This window comes from Impatiens glandulifera, chromosome 1, assembly GCF_907164915.1.
Source record: "Impatiens glandulifera chromosome 1, dImpGla2.1, whole genome shotgun sequence".
Classification (NCBI taxonomy): domain Eukaryota; kingdom Viridiplantae; phylum Streptophyta; class Magnoliopsida; order Ericales; family Balsaminaceae; genus Impatiens; species Impatiens glandulifera.
Genome location: NC_061862.1, coordinates 108,334,447 through 108,360,470, shown reverse-complemented (window position 1 = coordinate 108,360,470; position 26,024 = coordinate 108,334,447). Strand labels below are relative to the sequence as shown.

Below are 26,024 nucleotides of genomic sequence, written 5' to 3'. Positions count from 1 at the left end.
TACAAACCTAATTCAATTTATTGTTCATACCATAATTTTGTCATAACCCAATGAAAAGTAATTAGACAAGATAAATAATGAGTTTCATTTAATAATAAAATAATATAAAAATAATAAAAATTAATCAAATTATTTATAATATGAAATGACAATGCTTCAAATCAAATTATAATCTCCAATTTTTAGATAGTTATATTTTTATTCGGAGAAGAAACTAGGTGGTTTAACTTATGACTTACAATGTCACATTCAATTATTTTTTAGTGGAATCAACTGGTTTACATAGGAGGCGAAGTTTGAGGTGAATGGAATAGTTTGTCATTTTTAGTGTCTAGAATTATAAATCGACAATCTATCCACATGAAACTAGAAATAGGTAAACTTAATGGAAACAAAAAAACAGGCAAAGGGAAACTGGGAGAGTGATAAGTGAGAAAGAAATGAAATGATTTTTTTTATAAAAATTAGGATAACCTTGCTGGGTTAATTCGGGCTGTCGAATTTCCAATCTAACTGACGGATTGACCTGGTTTAAGTAGGTTGATTGCATTTCCGATTTTTTCATCAACCCAAATCGGTTTGACGATCGGTTCACCGAATTTGTCAGTCCGACCGACGGACCGGATTTTAAAACTATGGTCCAAACTTAGTTATTTATATATATAATAATGCTTAATTTTAAAGTGTCTGGATTGTTGGGTCGAGAGCTTTGGTTAATTTGAATATATGTGAGAGTAATGGATACTTGAGTCGGATTGTGAGTTGACCCGTCTATAAACTTAAAACGGTTAAAAAAAAATAAAAATGATATATGTGTGTTTCAAACTTATAACCAGGGACAGACCCAGAAATTTGAGTTGGGGTGGGCTTGAAAAATATTTGAGGTGAGTTTAAAGAAATGACGGGAAATTTATAGATAAAACGAGCAAATAAACGTAGAATTTTCCCATTTTTTAATAATTAAATAAGCAAATAATGAATTAAATTAGAAATTAATAAAAATGTTAGATGTTATATACAATTTTTACCGTAATTCTTTTTTTTTTTGGTAACATATATATCCTGAGAATATAACATCTTTTCACTAGACTGGAAGGAAATTCATCTAACATATTTTATTAATAAGATAAATGAATAAATAAAAAATAAGTCATTTTAATATTTTAACTATTATTGAAATTTGAACGTGGTTAGTTGTTTAAAAATATTATCATATAATTTACATCAATTAAGACTAACTCTCTAAATTATAGTACTAATATTTAATATTAAAAAAAATATATATTATTAATAAAAGTGTCCTGGGAAGAATACACCGTGGAAGTTTTTTTGTCTTGTGGTGAAATAAATGTAACTCAATGGGAGGGTGACATATGTACCAAATACCAACCTTCCAAGTCACCTGTAGAAAAATAAAATTAGGGGCAGACCTGTATTGAATCTGTCCCGCTTATAACCTAACAAAATAAGTACAATCATTTATTCAACTAGACTAATAAGACTTTATATTATAAATTGAACACAAAATTTGATAAACGTGGGACATTCTTAACAATAAAAGTTCAATTTTTTAAGTAACTAATTTATATATATAATAATGCATAACTTCAAAGTGTCTGGATTGTCAGGTCGAAAATTGTAATTAATTTGAATATATATGCAAGAAGTAATGAATATTTGGGTCGGATTGTGAGTTGACTCGCCCATATACTTAAAATGGTTAAAAATAAAATAAAAAATAATATATGTATATTTCGAAATTTCAAAAACAAACAAAACCTTTAACAAACTCTTTAATTTATTCATATATATATATATATATATATAATAAAGGTTAGTGGTAAAAAAAGAGTTTAGTTAATTATAAAAGAAATTGACACATTTTTTATTTTAATAATAAATTTAAATAAAAAAATTAATAAATCAAAATTTATTTAAAATAATAATAAAAAATCAATATTAGTATAATAATAATTCAACCATATATAATAAATCTTAGTAAAAAATAATAAATTTAAAAAATAAATGTATATATAATAATAATGCTTAATTTCAAAGTGTCCGGATTGTCGAGTCAAGAGCTGTAGTTAATCTGGATATATATATGTGAGAGTAAATGAATACTAGGATCGGATTGTGGGTTGACCCGTCCATATGTGAGAGTAAATGGATACTTGATTAGTCGAAGTGAGTATGCCACACGTGGGGATTAGTGTGCCAAAGTGAGGGTAAAAGAGATTTTTGTAATGTACCGAAGTGAAAGTTTAAAGTCACGGTATGAGATATCCAATTAGAGTAGGTAAATGTGAAATGAGATTGACTGGTTAGTCAAAATGAGGATATAAGTAAGTCGGATTATTTATTGCAAAATATGTGAGGAGGTGGATTATTTGACCGAAATAAAAGTAAGTCTCGAGATGAGAAGTCAATTGAGATTAATAGGATAAAAATATAGAATGAGATTGTTTTGGTTAATCGAAGTAAGTAAGGTCACGCTATGAGAGGTTGATTGAGGGATTGATGGGTCATAGTGAGGATAAAAGAGATTGGTAACGTTGGAGATGGTTGATTTGACCGAAATGAAATTATGTAAGATCACACAATATGAGAGGTTGATTAGAGTGTAGATGAATGTGTAATTAGATGGTTAGTTATCCGAAGTGAGGGTAAAAATAGTCATGTTGTATATTGTAAAATATACGGGAAGATGAGTCACGAGATAAGAGGTCAGTTAAGGATTAGTGACCAAAGTGAAGAGTAAAAGAGATTGGTGATCTTGGAGATGGTTGATTTGACCGAAGTGAAAGTATAAGGTCACATATAAGAGGTTGATTACTGAGATGGATAAATGTGAAATGAGATGGATGGTTGGCCGAATTGATAATAAAGAAGGTCAAGTTGTATATTATAAAATATGCTAGGTGATGAATTGTTTGACGAAGTGAAAACAAGGTCTCAAGATGAGAGATCGACTATGAATTTGTGGATAAATGTGGAATGATATGGTTAATTAGTCAAAGTGAAAGTAAGGTAACGAAATGATGTCAATTGGGGTGGATAAATGTGAAATGAGATGTATGGTTAGCCGAAGTGAGGATAAGAATGTCGGGCTGTATACTATAAAATATGTGAGGAAATGAGTTGTTTGATGAAATGAAAGTAAGACCTTGGAGAGAATATAGGTCAATTGTGATTGGTGGATAAATATGGAATGAGATGATTTATTATTAGTCGAAGTGAAAGTAAGGTAAATAGATAAAGGTCGATTGAGAAAGAGATTGACATTGATGGTTAAAATATGCGAGAATATTAGTTATTTGACCGAAGTGAAAGTTAAAGTTATTAGATGAGAAGTCTGATTTGAACTGGTAGATAAATGTGGAATGAAATGGTTGACCAGTCTGAGTGTTTTAAGGTCACAAGATAAGAGGTTGATTGTGTAATGATAGGCTAAAGTTAGGGTAAAAATTAGATTGGTAATGTTTGAGATTTTTGATTTGATCAAAATGAATGTGTAAGATCACGAGATGAGAGCTTCATTGGAAAAAAAAATGATGAGATATGTGAGAAGATGACTTATTTTACCAAAGTGAATAAAATGTGAAATGAGAGTGTTCTATTTTTTATTTTAATAAATTATTCGTGATTTATTAAGAATTTTAAACATTAAAATACATATTATTATAATTTTTTTATTAATTTTTTTTGGTTTATATTTGTATCTGTGTACATTGTACGAGAATCATCATAGTTTTTATAATAATAATAATAATCTCTAAATTAAAGATTTTTTTTTAGAGTATTGGGTTCCGCTTCTCTATGGAGTGCGACTAATCTTCATAACCTGCAAACACACTTAATAATTTGACCAGTGCAAAATTTATCGTTTGACGAACTCGAACTCAGTATCTCAGGAAGACTGAGGATATCTAACTCTTTTTTTTTTCCTAGGCTAAAAGAGGTGATTATTGAGAAATCTTGATTTTGCTTAATAAATTATTAACAAATTTAAATTTTGCCAATTTAAATAGATGATCCTAATCAATTTTAGGAAATATTAAGTAATTGCCAGGTTAAAAATAGGTTAAATAAATAAACTAAATAAAATAATTTGAACAATAAAATTATGTTAATTTAAAAATAAATAAAAAATAAAATCTGAAAATCCCAAACAAAATTACTTTTCCAACTTACCATAAATTATAAGCCTATGAGTGCATGAACCGGAAATCCGGTTCAACTATGAAACCAGACGAGCCGAACCCGAGTAATTGGTTTTTTCGCGCTTGCGCAATGAGCTTCTCTACTCATCTTCCATCTCTCTCCTTCATTTGAAGAAAACACAGTTCAAGCTTCTACTCAACGAAGACCTAACAACAAATTCAGGTATCGTTCTTCATATATTACTTTAATTACTATCGAAAAGTCCATGATTCGTTTTCTCTCTCATTTAATGGTCGTTTTGATCATTCAATCTCTGCATATCATCAGCAAATTCATTGTTAGCGTTTACATTTCTCCTCCGTATGATATTATAAGACAGATTTACTGTTCTGTAGAGTTTAGTTTAGACCTTAATTCTTACTTGATCTGTAAATCCGTCGTCCACCTTTTTCGTACTCAAAAGAGGGGTTTTGTTCATCCATTTGACTTGATTATAATGTGCTTAAGATGGATCTGAATTGAATATGCTTGATTTTTGTTTAGTTTATGGAAGGGGGTAAGCAACAATCTTCTGAAGACAGTTATCCAATTGATGTAAGTGATCCTAAATATGTATCTGGTCTTAGTGCCATACTTGTTGCAACAATTGAGGAGGCGAAAGATAGGATTTCCCAGATTGAATATATTTTCTGCAAACAGTTATTCCCTGATTTCCAGTCAAAATCAAGAAGTTTGCAGAAGATATATTCGGAAGCTAAAAGAGCTGCAGAAGATGTGTTTAAGGAGAAGGAAAAGGATTTACTGATCCAAATCGAAAGACATCACGTGGAAATGAAATCAGTCGTTAAGAAAAATAATGATCTTGAGTTAGAGAAGAAAAGGCTGATGGATAGTGAAGATAATCTAAAGAAAAGGGTTCTCGAGCTTCAAGAAATGGCTGACGAAAGGGAGAAGTGTAATGAGATTGAATTTAATATACTCCAAGAGAAGAGCAATAAAGAATTAGAGGTTAAATTGTTAGATATTCATCAAAATCTTGCAAATAAGTCCAGAGAAGTTGATGAAGGACTGGATATGCAGAAGAAATTGGCTCAGATGGTCCAAGCGAAAGCAAGTTTTATTCTTCAAAAGGAGAAACAGTTGAAAGAACAGGAAAGGATGATACATGACCTTATCTCCAAGAATGAAACTTTCAAAAGAACCTGCAATAATCTGGAAGAACATCTCAAGGAAAAGATTGAACAAGTAGAGAAGGGGCAGGTGTTACAAGAAAATTTGGCCAAGCAAATCGACTTGCAGATTTTGAAGATGAACAGTGGTGAAAAGTTACTAAGTAGGAATAATGAAGAAAATGAACTACTCAGAAACAAAGTCCAGAATTTGGAGGAAAGCATGAGTATGCTCCGTGAGGAACATGCAAATAAGATTAAAGAACAATTACATGCTTCTGAAGAGAGAGTGCAGAAGCTCCAGGTCAGTCTAAAGGAGACAAGCAACGAGTCATCTGAAGGAATAGAATTGCATAGGATGTTACTCCAGCAGATAAAAGCAAAAGATGCCGAGATACTTTCTGAGAAGAAAAGAAATAAGGAACTCACCTCATGTTATAAAAGACTCAAATCCGAGCACCTTTATCTGCGGGAAAAACATGGTCTTACCCCAGAGAATATGCTCCCAGAAAAGAGAAAATTTGCTGAAGTTGATTCGTTAACATCAGGTATGCATGTTTTTCTTTCCTCATCCCCTCAATACCTTGGATTACATATTTGTTTCAAAAGAACCTTTTTTTTGTCAATATCTGTTGTGGTTTCATTTGGAAACACATTGAAACTAACTAATACTAAATTGGTATTTTGTCACAATCAAATTGGAAAATTAGCAAAATTAAAACTGAAAGTGATTTTGTTTTTGCATTTGCTATTAAAATGTGATTGAATTAGATGAAACTTCTTTGTGTATAAATTGTTTTAGCTATTTGAATTTTACTATTTTACCCATCCGAGCTTGTTTGATCTTGGGTTATTTCAGAAAAATCCTTTATCGCATCACCTGTTCTTTTAAGCCATCAAATCACTTAATTTATAAATTAAATGACTATAATAGTCTGATTTTATTTTATATAATTTAAATTCAAAAATATATTTTAGTAATTTTAACTCAAAAAAACACTTTTTCATCAAATAAGATTTTGATTTCATAACCTACATTTTTTCCAAATAACCCCACATCAAACAAGCTCTAATTATTTGGTTGGAGAATAAGGGGCTTCTTCTTTTACTTAGGAACATTTGGAACACTAGGGCAAAAGTTGAGCCAAATTTTTGGATCAAATATTTATTGTATGTCAATCCATATGAAATCAGTTCTAGAAACTGAAATTAGTCAGACAGTTTTAGAAGTTTTTTTCTTATACTATGCTCTGTTTATTACCACGAGTTTCATCTTAATAAAAAACTGTTCTTGTCCTAGAAGCATATGCTGTTCCTTTCACAACAATGGAGCACGGAAAAGAGGAGAATATCAAACAAGTCGAATTACAGTCAAATCCAAGCCCCAAAAATCCTTCAACTTCTGCTTCTCCTGTTATTAAAAAAGGTCTTCATTCATCATCTTGGAGAAATACCCGCTTGCATCAGCAACGAGATGGACCCGACCCACATGATGATTTCCTCGACACTCCCTTAGAAAATATCCGAGAAAACATAAAGAATGGTATTGGCAATCCCGATCCATCTTTTGAGAAAAAACCCATAAAGAATTTAGACAACGACGAAGAACATGAAAAGAAGCGAGAACCTATCCCAAAGCCTCCTCTTCCTCAAAAGGATTTCAAGTTTGTTGAGCCAGTAAGGAAGAAAGCAGATAGGGAGAATTTAAAAGGAATCGAATGCAAGCAGTGCAAGAAGTTTTACGATGCTGTACTTAATGGGGATGAAAATAATAAGCAAGAATTACGATGTGAACACCACGATGGAGTTTCGAGACACAGATATAGGTACGCTCCTCCTTTAACTCCTGAAGGATTTTGGAATATTGGATTTGATTCTGAAATTTAAACTATATAGGTCATGATCAATAATGATAGAAAAAACATTGTAGGGAATCTGTTACTTGCTTGGATTTGCATCTGCTTCAATATTTTTCATCTTCTCTAAAACTGGTTTTAATAAGTAAAGAAGCTAAATATTGTTTAATATTTTGTTTTAGAGATGAATTGACTGTACTTTTGCTCCCTTTCTGCACAAAATATCTAATTGACTCCATTTAGAATATGTTAGCCTATCTTATTGAGTCAAAGTTAAAATTAAAAGTCACTTTCTTTCTTAGTACATGATTGTGTTTTGGATCATGATTGATTACATTGAGTTTTTATTTCATTTGATGTAATGATTATTTATAGATCATTGTTTAAACTAGCATGTATTCCGTGCATTTGCAATAGTAATAATATAAAAAATCGTGAAAAAAATATTACGGTAAAAAATTTATGGGCGGGTCAACCCACAATCCGACCCAAATATCAATTTACTCTCACATATATCCAAATTAACCACAGCTCTCGACCCTCGACCCGGCAATCCAAACACTTTAAAAATTAAGCATCATTATATATATATATAGATTATTGTGTTAGTTATTCATTTGGTATAGAGATTATTTTCTAATCATTATCCCAATTATGTTTTTGAATGATATTCCACATCATTTTGATTTTTGTCAAAATCTAAGTTTTTTGTTATCATAAACTGTAATAACAAATAGAGTTTTATCTTTGCTTATGATTTTATATAAATCTTTCCCTAGTCAACATTCATATTTAAACTATTGATATATGTTAATTTAATGGATACAAATACTGGTGTGTATCTAAAATACATGGGAAATTATGCCAGTAATTTTGCATCAATTCTAATTCATTCCTAGTTTATTGCATAAAGTATATTATTGTCTAATTTTGCTATACGATAACTAATAAATATATTTAAAATGCAATCAATAAATTAATACAATTTATATATATTTATATTTTCTAATTTAAATAGATTTTAAATTTTCTCATTCTTTAAATTTTTTTTTTTTATTCTATATTATATTTAATATATTTTCTTTTAAATTATATAAAATATGTCAAAATATTATAAATTATATTTTTAATTTATTTTATATTATACTAATAATTTCAAAATAATAATTTAACTTTTTTTATTTAACTATTATTAATTATTATTATATTTAACTATTATTTATTATTATATATTTTTTTTAGAAAAAGTTGAGACGAACTAATAAAAGTTTATTTAAACTACTATTAAAAAAATTAGCTCGTGAAAGAGTTATTCTCTTTTTTTTTTCTTTAATAATTAATTAATTAATTTTTCTCTTCTTTTTTATTTATTAATTAATTTATCTCTTTTTATTTATTTATTTTTTGTAATACTCTTGTAAAAGTTTTTTTTATTTATTATCTTTAATATAAATAAAAATAAAATTAAGAGTATTTATATTTAATTTTTTTAATTCAATTTTATAATAATAGTAAACAAAATTATTGAGTTACTATTTTTTTATAATCTTGATTATTACTATTTTAGTGTTGGATTTGATTATTTTTGTGTTGAATGATTTTTTATTTATTAAAGAGATGAGTCATTGTAATATCAAAGTATTATGTCACAGGATTTAACTTAACTAGTGGCACTAAGTTAGATCGACTTAAATTCTAGTTAATAAGTCTTTTAGACAATGCAAGAAAAAAACTTGGATAGAGAAATAGTTTGAGAATAAAAATTGTATTATATGAATACTTGATGATTATAATGTACTAATTATAATTAGAATATTAATGACGTACTAATTTAGGGTATGTTTTCTAACGGCCAATTAATGATGTACTAATATAGCACATTTCTTTTAACTTTAAGGGTCAATTAATGATGCACTAATTTATGGCATACATTTTGACTGTCAATTAATTATGCACTAATATATGATACTCCTTCAACTAGAATATTCATTGGGTTGAGTCTACTTAAGCGATTGGCCTCCCCTTGGGGCAAGGAAGATTATCGCACTGTGAGGCCGAGACTTTAATGAGTCTCGACATCCTCTTGAATGAGCTGTGACAATAATGGTTCATAACATTCTCCCCCACTTAAGTCGTGGTCGTCCTCGGCTCGACCTTGGATAGGTACTCTTCGATCTTCTACCTGAATTGCCACAAGTCATCCTCTCTTTCCTAACTATTCTCGGCATAGGGTAGACCTTCCAACCACGTTGCTCGATTTTAAACGGTCTCTTGTATCTGCGCACAAGTCCTTTGAGCACAGATTGTAGAGACTTTTACATTATTACGGGAGTAATTTCTCCATTTCTCGGCCCCCTCCTTGAATCCGACTACATGCCTCGTCAGATCTGTCCATTTCTTCATCTACTTGGTGTCTTCGTCTAAAGATGCCTAAGCGAGATCTGCTTCCTCTCATAAGGATTTGGCGAAAGTGAAGGCGGACTGACTTCGACCAACGTAACTTATGACCAAACTTTATGTAGTAAATGGTAATGTGGTGTCTTTGACCTTGAACCCCTCAAAAGCCTCGACACACGCTATCTGGACTTCCTCGGGTACTTCATCTTTTCCCTTAGACCTATCCCTATTATCCTGGTAAAGTGGCAAATGTCTCTTTACCACGTTTACGACCTCGGCTGAACCGCATTGCTGAGAACATGTTTATTCCCTCTAATTCTCTTCTTGTTGGTATCATAGTAGTTTTCCCGTGATCCAAAATGATTAAAGAATCAAAATAATGTATTATACAAGCACGTACCTGATCAAACCACTATAGTCCCAATACTACATCGTAGTCATCCATAGGGACTAACGTAAACCAAACTACTCATTTTCAGTCTCCGATCCTGGTGTGCACTTTCTTTGACTTCCCGGTCACCGACTTGACTGTTGTATTCACAGACTTTACCGTCTCTCTCGTTCGATGGATGCGAAGACCCAACGCTTTAACCATTCCTTCACGCATGAAGTTGTGAGTAGCTCTAGTATCCACTAGTGTTTTGATGTGACTTCCCCCGATCAAGGCATCCACGAACATCAAGCCCCTCTCTGTTTCCTGATCGGTTCTGCAATACTAGCCTTCACATCATTGAGTAGTCTTAAGGATCCTACTCGAGTCCCGTCCTCTTCCTCCGAAGGATCAGTTCCTTTAACTGCTGCAACTTTCCCTCCTTAAACGGGCACATAAACTTTATGTAATTATGAATACCACAAATATGACAGACTCTTGGCTTACCCGATTTGTTAGTTTGCCTCTTTGACTTGTTGTGTGGATACCACTTCTTGGGTGGACGGTCTCCCCCACCTTTCTCCTTATCATGTGTGCGGTCTCCCGACCTTTCTCCTCATTATCTTTGACGAACTTCGACCTGTCCATGGACACCTTGGCTCGATCAGTCTCTCCGCAACCGCAATTGCCTCAGAGACGTTATGCACCTTGACTCTTTGTAGCTATAATTGTGCCCAAGTTTTTAGGTCGTTAACAAATGTAAATAGAGTCTCTTGTTCCGTTAGACTAGGTAACTCGAGCATTAATTCTTGAAACTCCTTCACATACTCCTTGATGGTCATGTTGTGCGCAAGTTGACTTAGCCACTTCCATCTTCAAAATCGGTGTTCTCTAGGAAGAATTGACGTTTGAACTCAGTCTTGAAGTCTTCCCATGTTTCCATCCTCAACGTACCTCGTTCAATGTATGCTTCACACATTTTCCACCACAATAACACCATCTCTATCAGGAAGAAAGGGTCATCTATAATTTGGTGCAATCATTAAGTATGCTTGATGCCTGAAAATACCATTCCATGTTCCAAAGGAAGTCCTCAACTTCTCTTGCACTCTTCGAGCCTTTGAACAAAGTTTGTTTTGGAACATTCATTTGATGAGATGCCGCACCTCGAAGTTCCCCTCCATTCCACCCAATCCGATCTTCCATCGCATCGAGCCTCCCCATAATTTCCCTTCGGAGAGCATCGATCATCGCATGGGCTTCTCCTCGGATTATCTCGAGTACTTCCTGTCGGATATCATTAACCTCAAACCGAATCCAACACTTTGTCACGAATGCTACAATTCGAATTGTTAATGATCCCATGACTTTATTCTCCAACTTTTCACCTGCCTCATCCAACACTATCACCCTATCGACTACCGCGCTCAACACTTTGAGAGTCTCCTTGTACTCGCACATGCCTTCCTCAAGTCGGGTCACCCGCGCTTCCATGTCGACACATCTCTCGACATACTTGCCCCTCTTGAACCCCTTGTTCTTTTGTTGGCTGGTCGAAACCTTCGTGAGTTTGGATCTTGAATCCATCTCTTGAAGCTTGAATGCGGAAACACAACATCTGATACCATTTTTTACGATGAAACTCAACTCGTGTGGCACTAAGCTAGATCGACTCAAATTTTAGCTAGTAAGCCTTTTAGACAATGCAAGAAGAACACTTAGATAGAGAAACTTGAGAATAAGAATTGTATTATACAAATACTTGATGATTACAATGTAATAATACGTATTTATAGGACTAATTATAATTACAACATTAATAACACACTAATTTAGGGTACATTTTTTAATTAACAATTAATGACGTACGAATATAGAACATTCATTTTAACTATCAATTAATGATGCACTAATTTAGGGTATGTTTTTTAACGGCAAATTAATGACGTACGAATATAGAACATTCATTTTAACTATCAATTAATGAGCTTCGACATCCCCTATAATGGGTTGTGACAATAATGGACCGGAATAATTAGCTCCTTAAATAGACCAAATAATTTTAAAATAATCAAAGTTGATATAAGAAAAATTCACAAATATATAGTCTTTGAAAGAAATAAAATTAAAATAATTAAATATAAAATACTAACCTAACATATATAAATAAATTGAATGAAAACATATATAAATAAATTGAATGAAAAAAGTAGACAAATAAAAAAATAAAAAAATTAATAAAATCAATTAATTAATTAATAGAAAATATATTGAGAGAAATTAATTAATTAATAAAATGAATGAAAGAGACAAAAATAAATATTTAATTAAATATATAAATTAAAAAAAATTAACTCTAATTTAATAATAGAGACTGAATGAGTTAATTTTTAATATTATATACATTTAAATAAATTTTTATTAGTTAATATGTTAGTTTTTTTTTAATCAATACAAATTTAACATATATAATAATAATATTTTATATGTATTATTTAATAATATTTAAAATAAAAAATTAATATATTTAATACTAAAATTATTAATTATTTTTTAAAATATATATAATAATAAATCATAAAATATAATAAATTTTTAATATATATATACACATTTAAACATTAAAATAAAAATAATTTATTTATTTAGTATTATATTTTTATATTTTTTAAATAATTTAATTAATATTTATTATTTTAATTTATAATAGTATTGTAAGTGTATATTTTCATATACAAAATATTATAATAATATGTTATTATTATTAAATAAAAATAATAATTAATGTAATTATTTAACACAAAAAAAATATTATTATATATTTAAATATATATATACATATATGAATAAATATACTAATATAAAATAAAAATAAATTAAAATTAGTTAAAAAGTTGAAAAACAAACCATTACAAATATTTAAATTAAATATACGGTTACATAAACTAACTAAGATATATTTTGATTAATAAAAGAATGTATATATTTTAAGAAATAATTTGAAAATATCTATAAAAACATAAAATTTATGATGAACAATTCTATGCAATTTATCTTAGAAGTCACTCAATTACTAATATAAAATTATTATTATTTAAAAAAAATAAAATACATAAGATATTTAGTTGTAATAATTTATTTTTGTTTAACTATATTTAAGCTAAATATAGTCTCGGCCAGCTAGACAGCTGGACATAGAAACCAACTAAATTAGGTTACAATTACAATATTAAAATTAATCCATCATAGTTTCAATTTCAACTTAAAATATTTAAAGTATTAATGACTTTGGATCTCATAATCATACTTTCAACTTGAACATTAAACAAAATCTTTGTTCTCTTATGACTTTTTCTACCTGAAGTAATAATTAAGTTAAATGTATTAAGATATTTTTTTAGAAAAGATATAATTAATTGAACTAATTTAAATAACTTATATTGCTGCAAGTTTCTAGGCTCAATGTTTCAAGAAAATGTGAGAAAACATATATATGAGATAGGGAAATAAGAAAATGATGATTGCTTGTTGATAAAGTCCCAGTTTCATGGATTGATGTTTCTTCTTGATTGAATATAATTATTTGGAAATAGTTATGCTTTTTTATTTTAATATATACCTTATATCATATTATTATTCGTCCAATAAATTGTGTTATTTATTTTTTAAATGTATAATCTCGTTATAAATAACAAATCTCCTGAGTACTCACATGTAAAAACATCTAATCTTTCTTTTTTAAATATTCCTTATTCTTATACATTTAAGGGTACCTTACAATAATTTTTGCTATTACCCAGAACTTGAAACAACCAAAATGAATACAAGTAAATATTGATTAAAAAATATATATTACTTGATTAAAAAATACAAGATAAGATTCATGTGGACTGTTTTAAATAAGATATGAATTGTAAAAAAAAAAATAGTGAAAATTGAGGCTGATATATATATATTTTTTAAACTAAGAACTATGACACTTAAAACCATTTTTAAGTCAATCTCTTTTAAATAATGTGATGAATTATTTATTTGAAATTTGTTTATTTTATTATTTTTTTAGGAGTTTGTATATTGATTTTTTTAATGTAGGATAGTAGTACAATGTTACAATTATGACACTCACTCCAGCTTAAAGTGTTTTAAGTGAAAATTGAACTCTAAATCTTTATTTTCTTATAAACTAATTTTGACATTTGATATTTAAATTTTTATTTTTGTTGAAAAATATTAGAAGGATTTGATATTTTCCAAATAATTGAAAGCAAACAAACTTATTTTAAATATTCCAATAGAAAGAAATCTTTTATGTATACGCAAGAAATAAAGGCATGTCACATGTTCTCTGCAATTAAAAAGAGGCAAAGTCACATGGCATATTTATTCCTTTTATGTAAATTACATAATTGACCTTTGCCTATCTGTACGTACACCTGCCCAAACGGCCAATATTCATTGACGCATTTAAGTAATTTTATCTGTTTTTTTTATTTAAATAAAACTAATTTAATATGTTTTTAAATATGTTAGATATAAATTAACCATATAAGCGAATCTCACCGACGCATATTAATATATATATTTTTTAATTTAATATTGTAATATTATCCCACCACCGTCATTATTTCATTTAAGTTTAGGGTATTTAAAAAAAATTAATTTAAAATATTTAATCTATTACATAAAACCCTTTAAAATTTATCTACCATACATATTAACCCTAGGTATTAATAATAAATTGTTTCACTTTCTTTTATGAAAAACACTTTCTTATTTTGAATTTTGACGAGAAAATAAACAAAATTTAATAAACTAGAATTTAGCTCGTGCATTTGCACGGGTAATAATATAAAAAATCGTGAAAAAAAATTACGGATGACATTTTTAATTTTATTTTTAACCGTTTTAAATTTATGGATGGGTCAACCCACAATCCGACTCAAGTATCCATTTACTTAACATCATTATATATATATATATTAATTAGTTAGTTAAAAAATTGAATCTATATTAATGTTAAAACATCCCGTGTTCATTAAATTTGGTGTTGAATTTAAAATATAAAGTCTTAGTAGTCTAGTTGGTAAAAGATTGTACTTGTTTTTGGCAGGTTGCAAGATCGAAACATTCCTCTAGCATTTTTAATTTTATTTTTAACCGTTTTAAATTTAAGGGCGGGTCAACCCACAATCCGACCCAAGTATCCAATTAACCACAGCTCTCGACCCGGCAATCCGGACACTTTAAAAATGAAGTATCACTATATATATATATAGATTTGTATCCAACTAAATTTTGTTTAGAAACTTTATTTCATCTAAATGTGAAAATTTACATTTAATTTAATTAATTGTTAAAATGTTAATAATTAAAAAAAAAAAACTTATTTCGACGATTTTCTTTATCATGATCAAAATATTTCTAAATGGACTATAATAGAAATTGAAATTGCCAGTTTGGGACAATGATTTATATTAATACAAATAATATATATGTCTTCCACATAAATAGAAATGTCACTTTGGAAAAACATTAACCCGACTATGCATTTTGTTACTTTCTACTTTTTTACAATTTTTAGAATTTTATTTATTATATTGTTAGTTTTTTGCTTATACATTGTGTTAACCTTCTAATATCTAATGAACTTTCCCAAAATAAAATAATAATAATTTTACATATTGAGTAAGAGAATGCACTACAAAATTTGATTCCAAATTGAACAATGTTTGATTCTTTATATTAAAAGCTTATGCCACATTATGGTACAAATAACCATAGTCCTTTAAAAAAAAATACTATAAAGAGATACAAACACATACAATTTATATGAAATACAAATGGACGAAATTCAATTGTTCACGTTTTAAAGAGTAATCACATACGACAATCATTGTTTACGAAAGAAGAAGCGTCGAGATGATCGAACGCAATTCCCGATGGCATTGCACCACAAAGATGGTTATGGCTAAGATCCACATGTCCAACGTAACGAGCCATCGATAAAGACTTCGGAATCGAACCTTTCAAGTTATTGTACGACAAATCTAGCCCCGTAAAATAAGTCTTTGATCCAAATACATCGGGTATGTACCCGTCAAGATTATTATGACTCAAGTTGACAATATTCAAACCCGTATTACTCAATAGGGTATCCGGTATTTGACCCGATAACTGATTTCCATCTAGGTTAAGCGTAGAAAGAACCGGCATTTGACCTAATTGAGCTGGGATCGAACCGGTCAACCCATTTGTTGATAAATCAAGATCCGCAAGTCTTCTTATATTCGCAAACGACCCGGGAATAGAACCCGACAATTGGTTCTTATTCAATAAAGCCCGACTCATCATTTTCATATTCCCGATATCAGATGGAATCGAACCCGTGATCTGATTATTACTAACATCGAGATGTTTCAAGCTACCGAGGTTGACAATTGAAGAAGGAATCGAACCGGAGAGTTGATTATCAGCTAGGTTTAAAACCGTGAGACGGTTTAAACTTCCGATATTAGATGGGATTTGACCCGATAACTTGTTTCCGACGAGATCGAGGATTCGAAGGCGAGGTAATGAAGTAATGCAAGAAGGAATCTCGCCGGAGATTGCTTTCCAATCGGCTACGACTAGGGTTGTGAGACTATCAAGGTGGCAAAGAGATGGTGATAGAGTTCCGGTCATGTAACCGCTCCGACCGGATTTTTCGAAGATGGGATCCTCGGATTCACCTCGGAGAGAGATGGATTCGACCCGGGAGGTTGTCGGGTCGCAGGTGATACCATACCAGTTGTTGCAGTAGTTGTCGCCGGTCCATGTGTCTAGTAATTTGAAGTACGGTTCATTTAGACCGGACTTGAAATCTAGTAATGCTGATCGGTCGGCCGGCGAGATGGAATGGACTGTAGAAATGGGTATTATGAGAAAGATGAAGATAGAGAGAAAATTCTTCATTTTTTGTATTTTTTTTTTCAAGTGAGGGTTTGAAGGTATCTTTAGGGTTTGTTTATATTGATAATGGAAAGTTTTTGTGGACGATAATGTCCTTGATTGTTGGGTGTAATTACTGTTTGATACCGACACATCTTTGTCTTTGCTCTCACTCCCATGTGCTCTGCTTCTTTTATTATTTTTAATTTTAATATTAAGATATTATATATCTCATATCTCCACATTTAAAAAAAAATATATATATATTCATTTATCTTTTTAGAGTAATTTAGGTACTCTAATAGTAAGGACAAATGTTTACTATGGATAAGAAATTGATTCATATCCATTTAATTTGAAAGGAAATATCACTTTCTTTTTTCATAACAAATGTTAATCTTTACTTTGATTATGAATTAAATGGATCTTTATAACTCTCTTAAAAGTCCATTCAAATCACTTGATATAATGTATATCTATTTGAGAAATTGATATTCCATTAAATTGTTGGCTTGATTTAACCGTTTTCTTTTTAAACATGTTGATGGGTCAATTTTCAATGTTTATGATCGAGGATGGACATTTGAAGATCATTGTCTAATCAAATATTTATTTCGCAAATTTTTTTTGTACGTTTTCATTTGCTTTTTGCATATGTTGTTTCATTGGATTGATTTAACCATCGACTTTGGTTGATGAATGATGTTGTAGAAACTAAGAGATTATCTAAAGGAATCTAGTACTCCAATATAAAATCAGTAATAATAGCCAAATTTGTTATAGATCAATTTATTTTACTAGTTTTGTTGTCATGAATTATTGATGACATTTGGATAACATCTGGATTGATTCATATAAGAATGAAATCCATAATTTTCATGAGTGGAGATTGAAATTGAGATTTTATTTTTAAATTAGCTAGCATTTATCCTCCAAAAAAATTAACATTTGTATTACATAAAATAAAATAAAAAGTTAATTTGAATGTAACATGGAATGTCACGTGCATTAATATATGTTTGAAAGTCCTGCATGCATTTAAGATTAACTGTTTTGAGGAACTAATAATTTAATTTAGTGGGGTTGTGTTTCCAGCTAATTCTATTGGTCTTATCCACATCACATCACCTGTTTATGCCTAATTTGTTTTTTTATTTAGAATTGCCATAACAATTTGAATTAGGTTACACTAAATGCATATTTGGCTTTCAGGTTATTTAAATAACATGTAAGGAGAAAATAATGATTATGGGTGATGATTTTGAGAAAATGATGATATTTTTTTAGGAAAAAGACTTAAAGGGTATTTATATATATAAATAAAATAAATAATAATAATTTAAAATAAAGAGTATTTTAGTATCTTAGTTAATGAATTAATTGATTTGATGAATGAGAAATGAAATGATGTGATAATTGATTTTGTTGGGTTATTTAAAAAATCTGAATAAGAAAAACGTCTTTGTGCAGAATTATTATCAAATGAAATGAAGTAACTTTAATATTATATTAAACTCCAAATAATAGACATAAAGTTGTCAATAAATATGGACCACCGATTTGAGATGACAGCAAATGTGCTAAAACCGACTTGTTTAATAACTTTGAATACATTTACTTGTTTGTCTGAGTTTTTTTTTTATTATATATTTTTCCTTTTGAGTTCATAAATGGTTTTGAATCATTATAAATTGAACTGTTTTCGAACCATTTTATATAATGTTTATGTTTATCTCTTTGAGAAGTTGATATTTCATAAATTGTTGGCTTGATTTAACCACTCTTCTTTTTAACATGTTGTTGGATCAATTTTCAATGTTTAAGATTGAGGATGGTCATTTGAAGATCATTCTCTAATCAATCAAATATTTATGCCCCCACATTTTTTTTGTTTTCATTTGCTTTTTGCATATGTTGTTTCATTGGACGACTTAATTAACCATGGACTTTGGCTGAGGAATATGCTGTAGAAACTAAAATATTATGTAAAGGAATCTAGTACTCCAATATGAAACCAGTAAGCCAAATTTGTTATAAATCAATTTATTTTTACCAGTTTTGTTGTCATGAATTATTGATGATATTTGGATAACATTTGAAATAATTCATATAAGAATTGAGATTAGGGTTTTGATGTCCAATTTGGTGTGCCTAAATGCTAGGTAAAAAAGGAAAAAAAAAATATGTGCGATTATTTGTTGATTAAAAAATGTATTAAATCACATAATGGTGAATATGTCAATGAAATTGTATTATCAAGGTTGAAAAAAACGGGATTAATCCGCAATTAATCGAAAATAGGAAAAAACGTCCTGTTTTTTGCTAATCGGTAACCAAAAATGGTCAACGGTCAACTAGGTCTAGTCAACGGTCAACTCGTGTCGAACCCGGTTAACTCAGATCAAACTCGGTCTAATTTTTTATTAACATGTAAATATTATATTTTAAAGAATATAAATAATTTTCTCCCAATTTCATTTTCTCACTTTTGTTCTTATTACACTCTCTCTCTTACTCAAGCCGTCGGTCATCTCGTCCAGGGAGCCTGAAACTGGCGTCGCCATTGTTGATCTTCCATTCCAAATCGTGTTCTCACTGGTAAATATTTATCTCTTAAGTATTTCATGCCTTCTCTTGACACTGTTTTCTCCTTTACCGCTTTATTTCTTTAGATCATGTTAATACATCAATCGTAGATATCAAGGTTTCATACAGATATGTTTATAGGATCCACTATATAACGAAACATCTCTGTGGTTGCTTCTTTATGCTTGTGCAAAAGTTCACACAAAGATATAATAAGTTTTCTGTTATTCTAGGTTAATTCAACATTTTTGCATAATCTATAATTCTCTATACTATTCTACTTTGATGATTGCGCTTGAGATGTTTCTAAACAAATTTGAAGTTACTATCTGCTCTATGCTGAATGATGATACAATTTTGATCTACTTAGATTTGTCTTTATTTAAAAAATGACGCAAAAGTTAAAGAAGCTATTGTTTTTCTATAATGCTTAAGTTTTCACATGGAAGGTTTTTCATTAAAAGGTAGTTATTTAAGGTGAAATGGAAACCTACAGGCGTTGCTTAGAAACAGGTGTTGCTTTTGCAGTCACTGTGCACTCAAAGTGTTTGATAAAATGACTCAAAGTGGTGTCGAAGCATCATCAACGGCTTCCAACTCAAGTGCGAGTGGTTCTAATCCTTTCAAATGTGATTCTGACGATGTTGGTTGGAACTACGGAAATATTATTGATCCTAAAGACAAGAATAGACTTCAGTGCAAGCTTTGTCCAAAAGTGGTCACTTCGGGAATATATCGGCTAAAACAACATATCGCTGGCGTGGGAAACAATGTAAAGCTTATCCAAATGCAAGTAAAGAAGACATAAGAATATGCAAACATGATCTATATAAGATCCAAGTGAAAAAGAAACAAAAATTTAATGAGTTTGTTCAACGTCGAAAAGAAGACTCTATATGATGGTTGATGGAGCACAAGATGTTGAGTTGGATGTTGATGAAGAGATTGATCCCGTTATCGGAGCGACACATATAGAGCTTGGTGACACATTTCCAGATGAAATACTTCAACCTAGAAGGAGCGCAAGATATACAAATGACGATGATGTCCAATTGAGAGAACCTTGCGAAGAAGAAGATTTTGTATCAGAACAAGAAGACATTGATGGAGATAATGATGATGAGTGTAGATGAGATGAAGATTGATGTGTTTTTGGATGTGTTTTAGACTTTTAGATTTTAGTTTATAATTTTATATGCTTTTGGAAGATAATTTTAGTAGATAATGCGACTCTGTATGAATTTGGGTGTGTTTTTAACTTTTTATGAATGAAATTTAGTATTATTCTTCAAAAATAATGTGTTTAGGCTAAAAACGATTAATTCGATTAATTTCGATTAATCCCGATTAATCCAATTAATCATTAATCCGTATGTGTCGATTAATGTCCGATTACCGATTACTGCAACCTTTCATATTATTTTGGAAATATCAACTAAATCACCACGAGATCATATCACGATGGAGACGTCAAAGATATCACATGATCTTTACCCTTATTATTAATTCTAAAAGCTTATATATACATATTGTAAATGAAAAAAGTGATGTGAGACTAAAATCTAGAACAAACAGAGAGAGTTAGAGTTTGTAATCCCTATTATAACTCTATTGAATCGATTCTCCGAAAGTAAGACGTAGAACATTGTTGGTCCAATTCTAGGAAAGATTTTTGTGTTGCTATTTCGTTCTTTCTTACTTTTACGCTATTGTTCTGTATTCCACTATGGTTGCTATTATTGTGCTTTCATTCTTAGGGTGATAGTTTTCATCACAAACTAGTATCAGAGCCAAGTTGAGCTAAGGCGGTCGCGGTTCGATTTTTTGGTGAGTTTCTTTTTCTTGATTCGACCAATTATTTTGAAGATTTGAGATGGGATTGACTTATAAGGTTGACATCAAGAAATTTGATGGGACGAAAGACTTTGAGCTGTGGAAGATGAAGATGAAGGCACACTTAGGCAACATGTGAGTTTCTTAAGCACTCGAGGGGGAATCTCAATTATCGATCTCGATGGATGCGAATAAAAAGATAGAGGTATTGGAAAGAGCCTATAACACCTTGATTCTTAGTCTCAGTGATAAGGTGTTACAAGAGGTTGCTAGTGTCACGACAGCAATAGAGGTGTGACTTCAGTTGGAGTCTTTGTATATGATAAAGACATTGTCGTCTACATCAAGAAAATATTCTTCATGTTTAGAATGACTGAGGGGAAGGAATGATTGATGCATCTCGAAGATTATGTCAATATTCTCCTTGATTTGGAAAATATCGGGGAGAAATACAAGGATGAGGATATGGCACTAATACTTTTGAATTCTTTACCGAAGTCGTATGAGACGATCGTATACATACTCGAACATGGGAGGGAGGAGCTTACCCTCGATGATGTGATGAGTGCGTTGAGATCGAAGGCACAAAATAAGAAGAATGAATAGTGCAATGTAAGTGGAGATGGACTCTTGGTTCAAGGAAGAACCGAAATGAGAGACAATAAAAGAAAGAAGAAGAGGCGTTTGAAGTCTCTCAGGAAGAAATGTACTAACTACTACAATTGTGACAAGGAGGGGCACTTTAAGCGAGATTGTCTACATTTAAGTAACGACGTTGAAAATGATTATGAAAATTCGCAGAAGAGCGCAGAAGCAGAGGTTGTTTAGGTGGTCGAGAATGATTATGAAAATGCGGACATTCTAGTTGTCTCCGCTAATTAGTCCGACAAACGTTGGATTATGGATTCCGGATGTTCGTTCCATATGACCCCTAACGAGAGTTGGTTCGAGACATATGAGAAGACTTTGATGGGAGATGTTTTGTTAGGTAACACAAAGTCTTATAGGGTGATGGAGATAAGAATAATTTGTTTGAAGACGCATGATGGAATCGAGAGGGTATTGACGGACGTATGACACGTCCTAGACATTTGGAGGAATTTAATCTCTCTCGGCTCACTAGACCAACTTGGTTTTGTACGGAATGGTGAGAAGAAAGTTTTGAGGGTCGCAAATGGATTGTTAGTGGTAATGAGAGGTGTGCAAGAAAAGAGTCATTAAGTCTTTCAAGGTAGCACTTTTGTTGGTGATATGGAGATAGTGGTAGAGCCTTGAGATGTATCGCGCACACGTATATGGTATAAGATATTGGGGCACATGAGTGAGATGGGTTTGAAGGAGTTAAGTAAGAGAGGCTATTTTTGCAAGGAGAACTTGATGATTTGGAAATTTGCGAGAATTATATATATGATAAATCTATGAGGATGAAGTTTGGGCGGTCAGTTGAGGTGACTCGGGAAACGTTCAATTATGTTCACATAGACTTGTGGGGGCGACGAGGAATACAAATCTAGATGGAGATCGATACTTAATCATCTTCATTGATGATTTTTTGTTCAAGGTTTGGGTATACATCTTGAAGCACAAGGATGATGCATTTTCTAAGTTCAAGGAATGGAAAAAGATGGTAGAGACACAAACTGAGAAGAAGGTTAAAAGGCTCCAAACAAATAACGGTTTGGAGTACCTAGGCAAGGAGTTCAATCGGTTTATCAAGGAAAAAGGGATGGTTTGTCATAAAATATTTCAACAAACATCGTAACAAAATTATTTAGCGGAGCGAATGATTAGAACGCTACTTGAGCGTGTCCGATGTATGTTGTTTGAGGTCGGTCTACCAAAAAAGTTTTGGTGTGAGACGATTAACATTGTGTCTTATCTTATCAATTGTTTTCCATCGATGACATTGCAATGCAAGACATCAGAAGAAGTTTGGAATGACCCTCCTCCAAAACTTGATAACCTGAATATATTTGTGTGTGTGTGGCTTACATGCATCAACATGTTGGAAATCTTGATCCGAGAGCGAATAAGTGTATGTTCGTTGAATACCACGAGGGAGTAAAGGTGGAAAGTATTTTACAAGGACAGAGAGACGACCAAGTGCATCATTATCCATGACGTGGTCTTTAGAGAAACCGAGTCTTATTATGGAGCAACATAGTAAATCGAAGCTGACGAAGTCTCTAGAGAGAGGACCATATTTGAGGTGGAGTTCTTAGGAGGGATTACTAAAGAATCGGTATACATGGGAGATGCTAGTGAAGAGGATGAAACAGACGGTCATGTAGAGGACGAAGGTAAAAATCCAGAAGAGAACCTTATCTCCTACTAGTTAGCGTGAGATAAAGACCGTAGGACAATCCAAGCTCCGGAGAGATTTGGCTACTCCGATTTGACAACCTTTGCATTCCTTGTGGAAGATGAGGTCCAAGGTTCAAAGTTGAGATCGTTTAGAGAAGCAATGAAGAGTAAGGAGAGAACCGAATAGAAGTGTACTATGGAAGAGGAGATGACATTGCTTGACAAAAACGAGACGTGAGAATTTGGTGGACAAACTCAAGAATTAGCGGGTGGTTGGTTAAAAATGGGCGTTGAATTAAAAATAAGGTGTAGAGGATAGTAACAAGTCAATGTTTAAGGCAAGATTGGTATATAAGGGCTTCACACAACGTGAAAGGATCAACTTTAACAAGATCTACTCCCTGGTAGTGAAGCACACATTCATTCATGTGTTGCTCGCTCTAGTGAATTATTTTGACATGGAGCTCGAGCAAATGGACGTGAAGACATCATTTCTTCATGGGAACTTGGAGGAGAAGATCTTCATGACGCAACCTAAGAGGTTCGTCAAAATCGATGATGAAGACAATGTATGTCTCCTTAAACACTCGCTTTATGATTTAAAACAATCCCCAAGACAATGGTATTTGCGCTTTGATGAGTTCATGGTTCGTAAAAATTTCATGATGAGCAATTTCAATAGTTGTGTCTATGTCAAGTGGGTTGATGATTGCGAGGTCTTCCTATTGTTATACATGGATTATATGTTGATCACATCGGGAAATAAGTAAGAGGTTTGCAAGGTCAAGAGTTTGTTAGGGAGTGAGTTCGAGATGAATGACATGAGACCGATAAAGAAAATTTTGGCGATGGTGATTGAGCGAGATCGGGAGAAAGCCTCTCTATTCGTGTCTCAAAACGACTACCTTTGAAAAGTGGTTGTTAAATTTGGGATGTCTAACAATAAGGCGGTTCAAGCACAATTATCTACTCATTTCAAGCTCTCCTCAAAGATATCATCGAGTATCAAGGAAGAAACTGTGATAATGGTAAACACCCCATATATGAGTGTTGTTAGGAGCCTAATGTATGCCATGGTATGTACACGACCCGATCTTGCTCACGCGATCAACCTTGTTAGTTGATTTATGGCGAATCCGGGGAAAGAACATTGTGAAACAACAAAGTGAGTTCTCCGTTACGTTGGGGGATTCTTTGATGTTAGTCTTTGTTTTAAATGTGCGGGTGTAAGTGATGATAAGTTGAGAGGATATGTTGATGTTGATATTGTAGGTGACTTGAATAAGAGAAGGTCCCTAACAGGATATGTGTTTATCCTATTTGGATGCTCGGTAAGTTGGAATGCACAATTACAATTCGTAGTTTCCCTTTCAACAATGGAGTCTGAGTATATCGTTGTGACGGAGGGAGTCAATGAAGCACTTTGGTTGAAGGGCCTCGTGGGTGAATTTAGGGTGAAGGACGATAAGTGAAGTTGTTTTGCGATAACTAAAGCACCATACACTTGTCCAAGAACTCAATGTTTCACGAGCGCACAAAGCACAAAGCACATCGACATTCGACTTCACTACATTTGGGATGTCATAGCGAGTGGAGCGGTAGTTGTGGAGAAGATTCACACAGATAAAAATCCTGCAGATATGGGCATAAAGGTGGTGACGAGAATCAAGTTTCGGAAATGTTGCGACTTGATTCACGTCACAAAGGTTGGAATGAATCGGAGAAGTATATATGATGATCAGTTCTAGAGTGTTCTTAGTGATGATGCTCATTCGTTTGGCAATAGGCATAGAGACAATGTGAAGAAGAATTTGTGGAATTGGGTCTAGGATTTTGAGACACAATTTGGTGTGCCTCAATATTAGGTACAAAAGGAGAAGGAATGTATGTGCGTTTATTTGTTGGATTCAAAAAGGCATGAAATCACATAATAGTGAATATGTCAATCAAATTGTATTATTATGGAAATATCAACTAAATCACCACAAAATAATATCATGGTGGAGATGTTAAAAGATATTAAATGATCTTTACCATAATTATGAATTTTAAAAGTATATATATATATATATATATATATATATATATATATATATATATATATATATATATATATATATATATATATATATATATATATATATATATATGAGAAGAGACATAATTTGAAAAGCATATATATATTTATATGTCTAATTTGTTAACTGAGAATTGCGATAAAAATTGGAATCAAGGTTACATTAATTAATTCAAATAAATTTATTGATTCTAATCCACACTGTGAACAATACTATAATTAAATGTAATGAAGTAACTTTAATATTATATTAAACTCCAAATAATAGACATAAAATTATCTATTAATATGGGACCACCAATTTGAGACTGACAACAAATGTGCTCAAACCGACTTATTCA

At 31.4% G+C, this 26,024-nt stretch overlaps 2 protein-coding genes across 2 annotated transcripts; one reads left to right on the top strand and one right to left on the bottom strand.

Annotated features, from left to right (window-relative positions):
* The first annotated feature begins 4,265 nt into the window (after positions 1 to 4,265).
* Positions 4,266 to 7,358, top strand: LOC124922793 (protein gamma response 1). Its single transcript, XM_047463501.1, has 3 exons — positions 4,266 to 4,386; positions 4,708 to 5,881; positions 6,634 to 7,358. Exons 2-3 carry the CDS (start codon positions 4,711 to 4,713, stop codon positions 7,218 to 7,220), a joined length of 1,758 nt encoding a protein of 585 aa, XP_047319457.1. The 5' UTR covers positions 4,266 to 4,386; positions 4,708 to 4,710; the 3' UTR covers positions 7,221 to 7,358.
* An 8,361-nt stretch (positions 7,359 to 15,719) lies between these two features.
* LOC124919527 (DNA damage-repair/toleration protein DRT100-like) lies at positions 15,720 to 16,944 on the bottom strand. Its single transcript, XM_047459783.1, has one exon. The coding sequence runs from the start codon at positions 16,905 to 16,907 to the stop codon at positions 15,834 to 15,836; it is 1,074 nt and encodes a 357-aa protein (XP_047315739.1). The 5' UTR covers positions 16,908 to 16,944; the 3' UTR covers positions 15,720 to 15,833.
* Between the last annotated feature and the right edge of the window lie 9,080 nt (positions 16,945 to 26,024).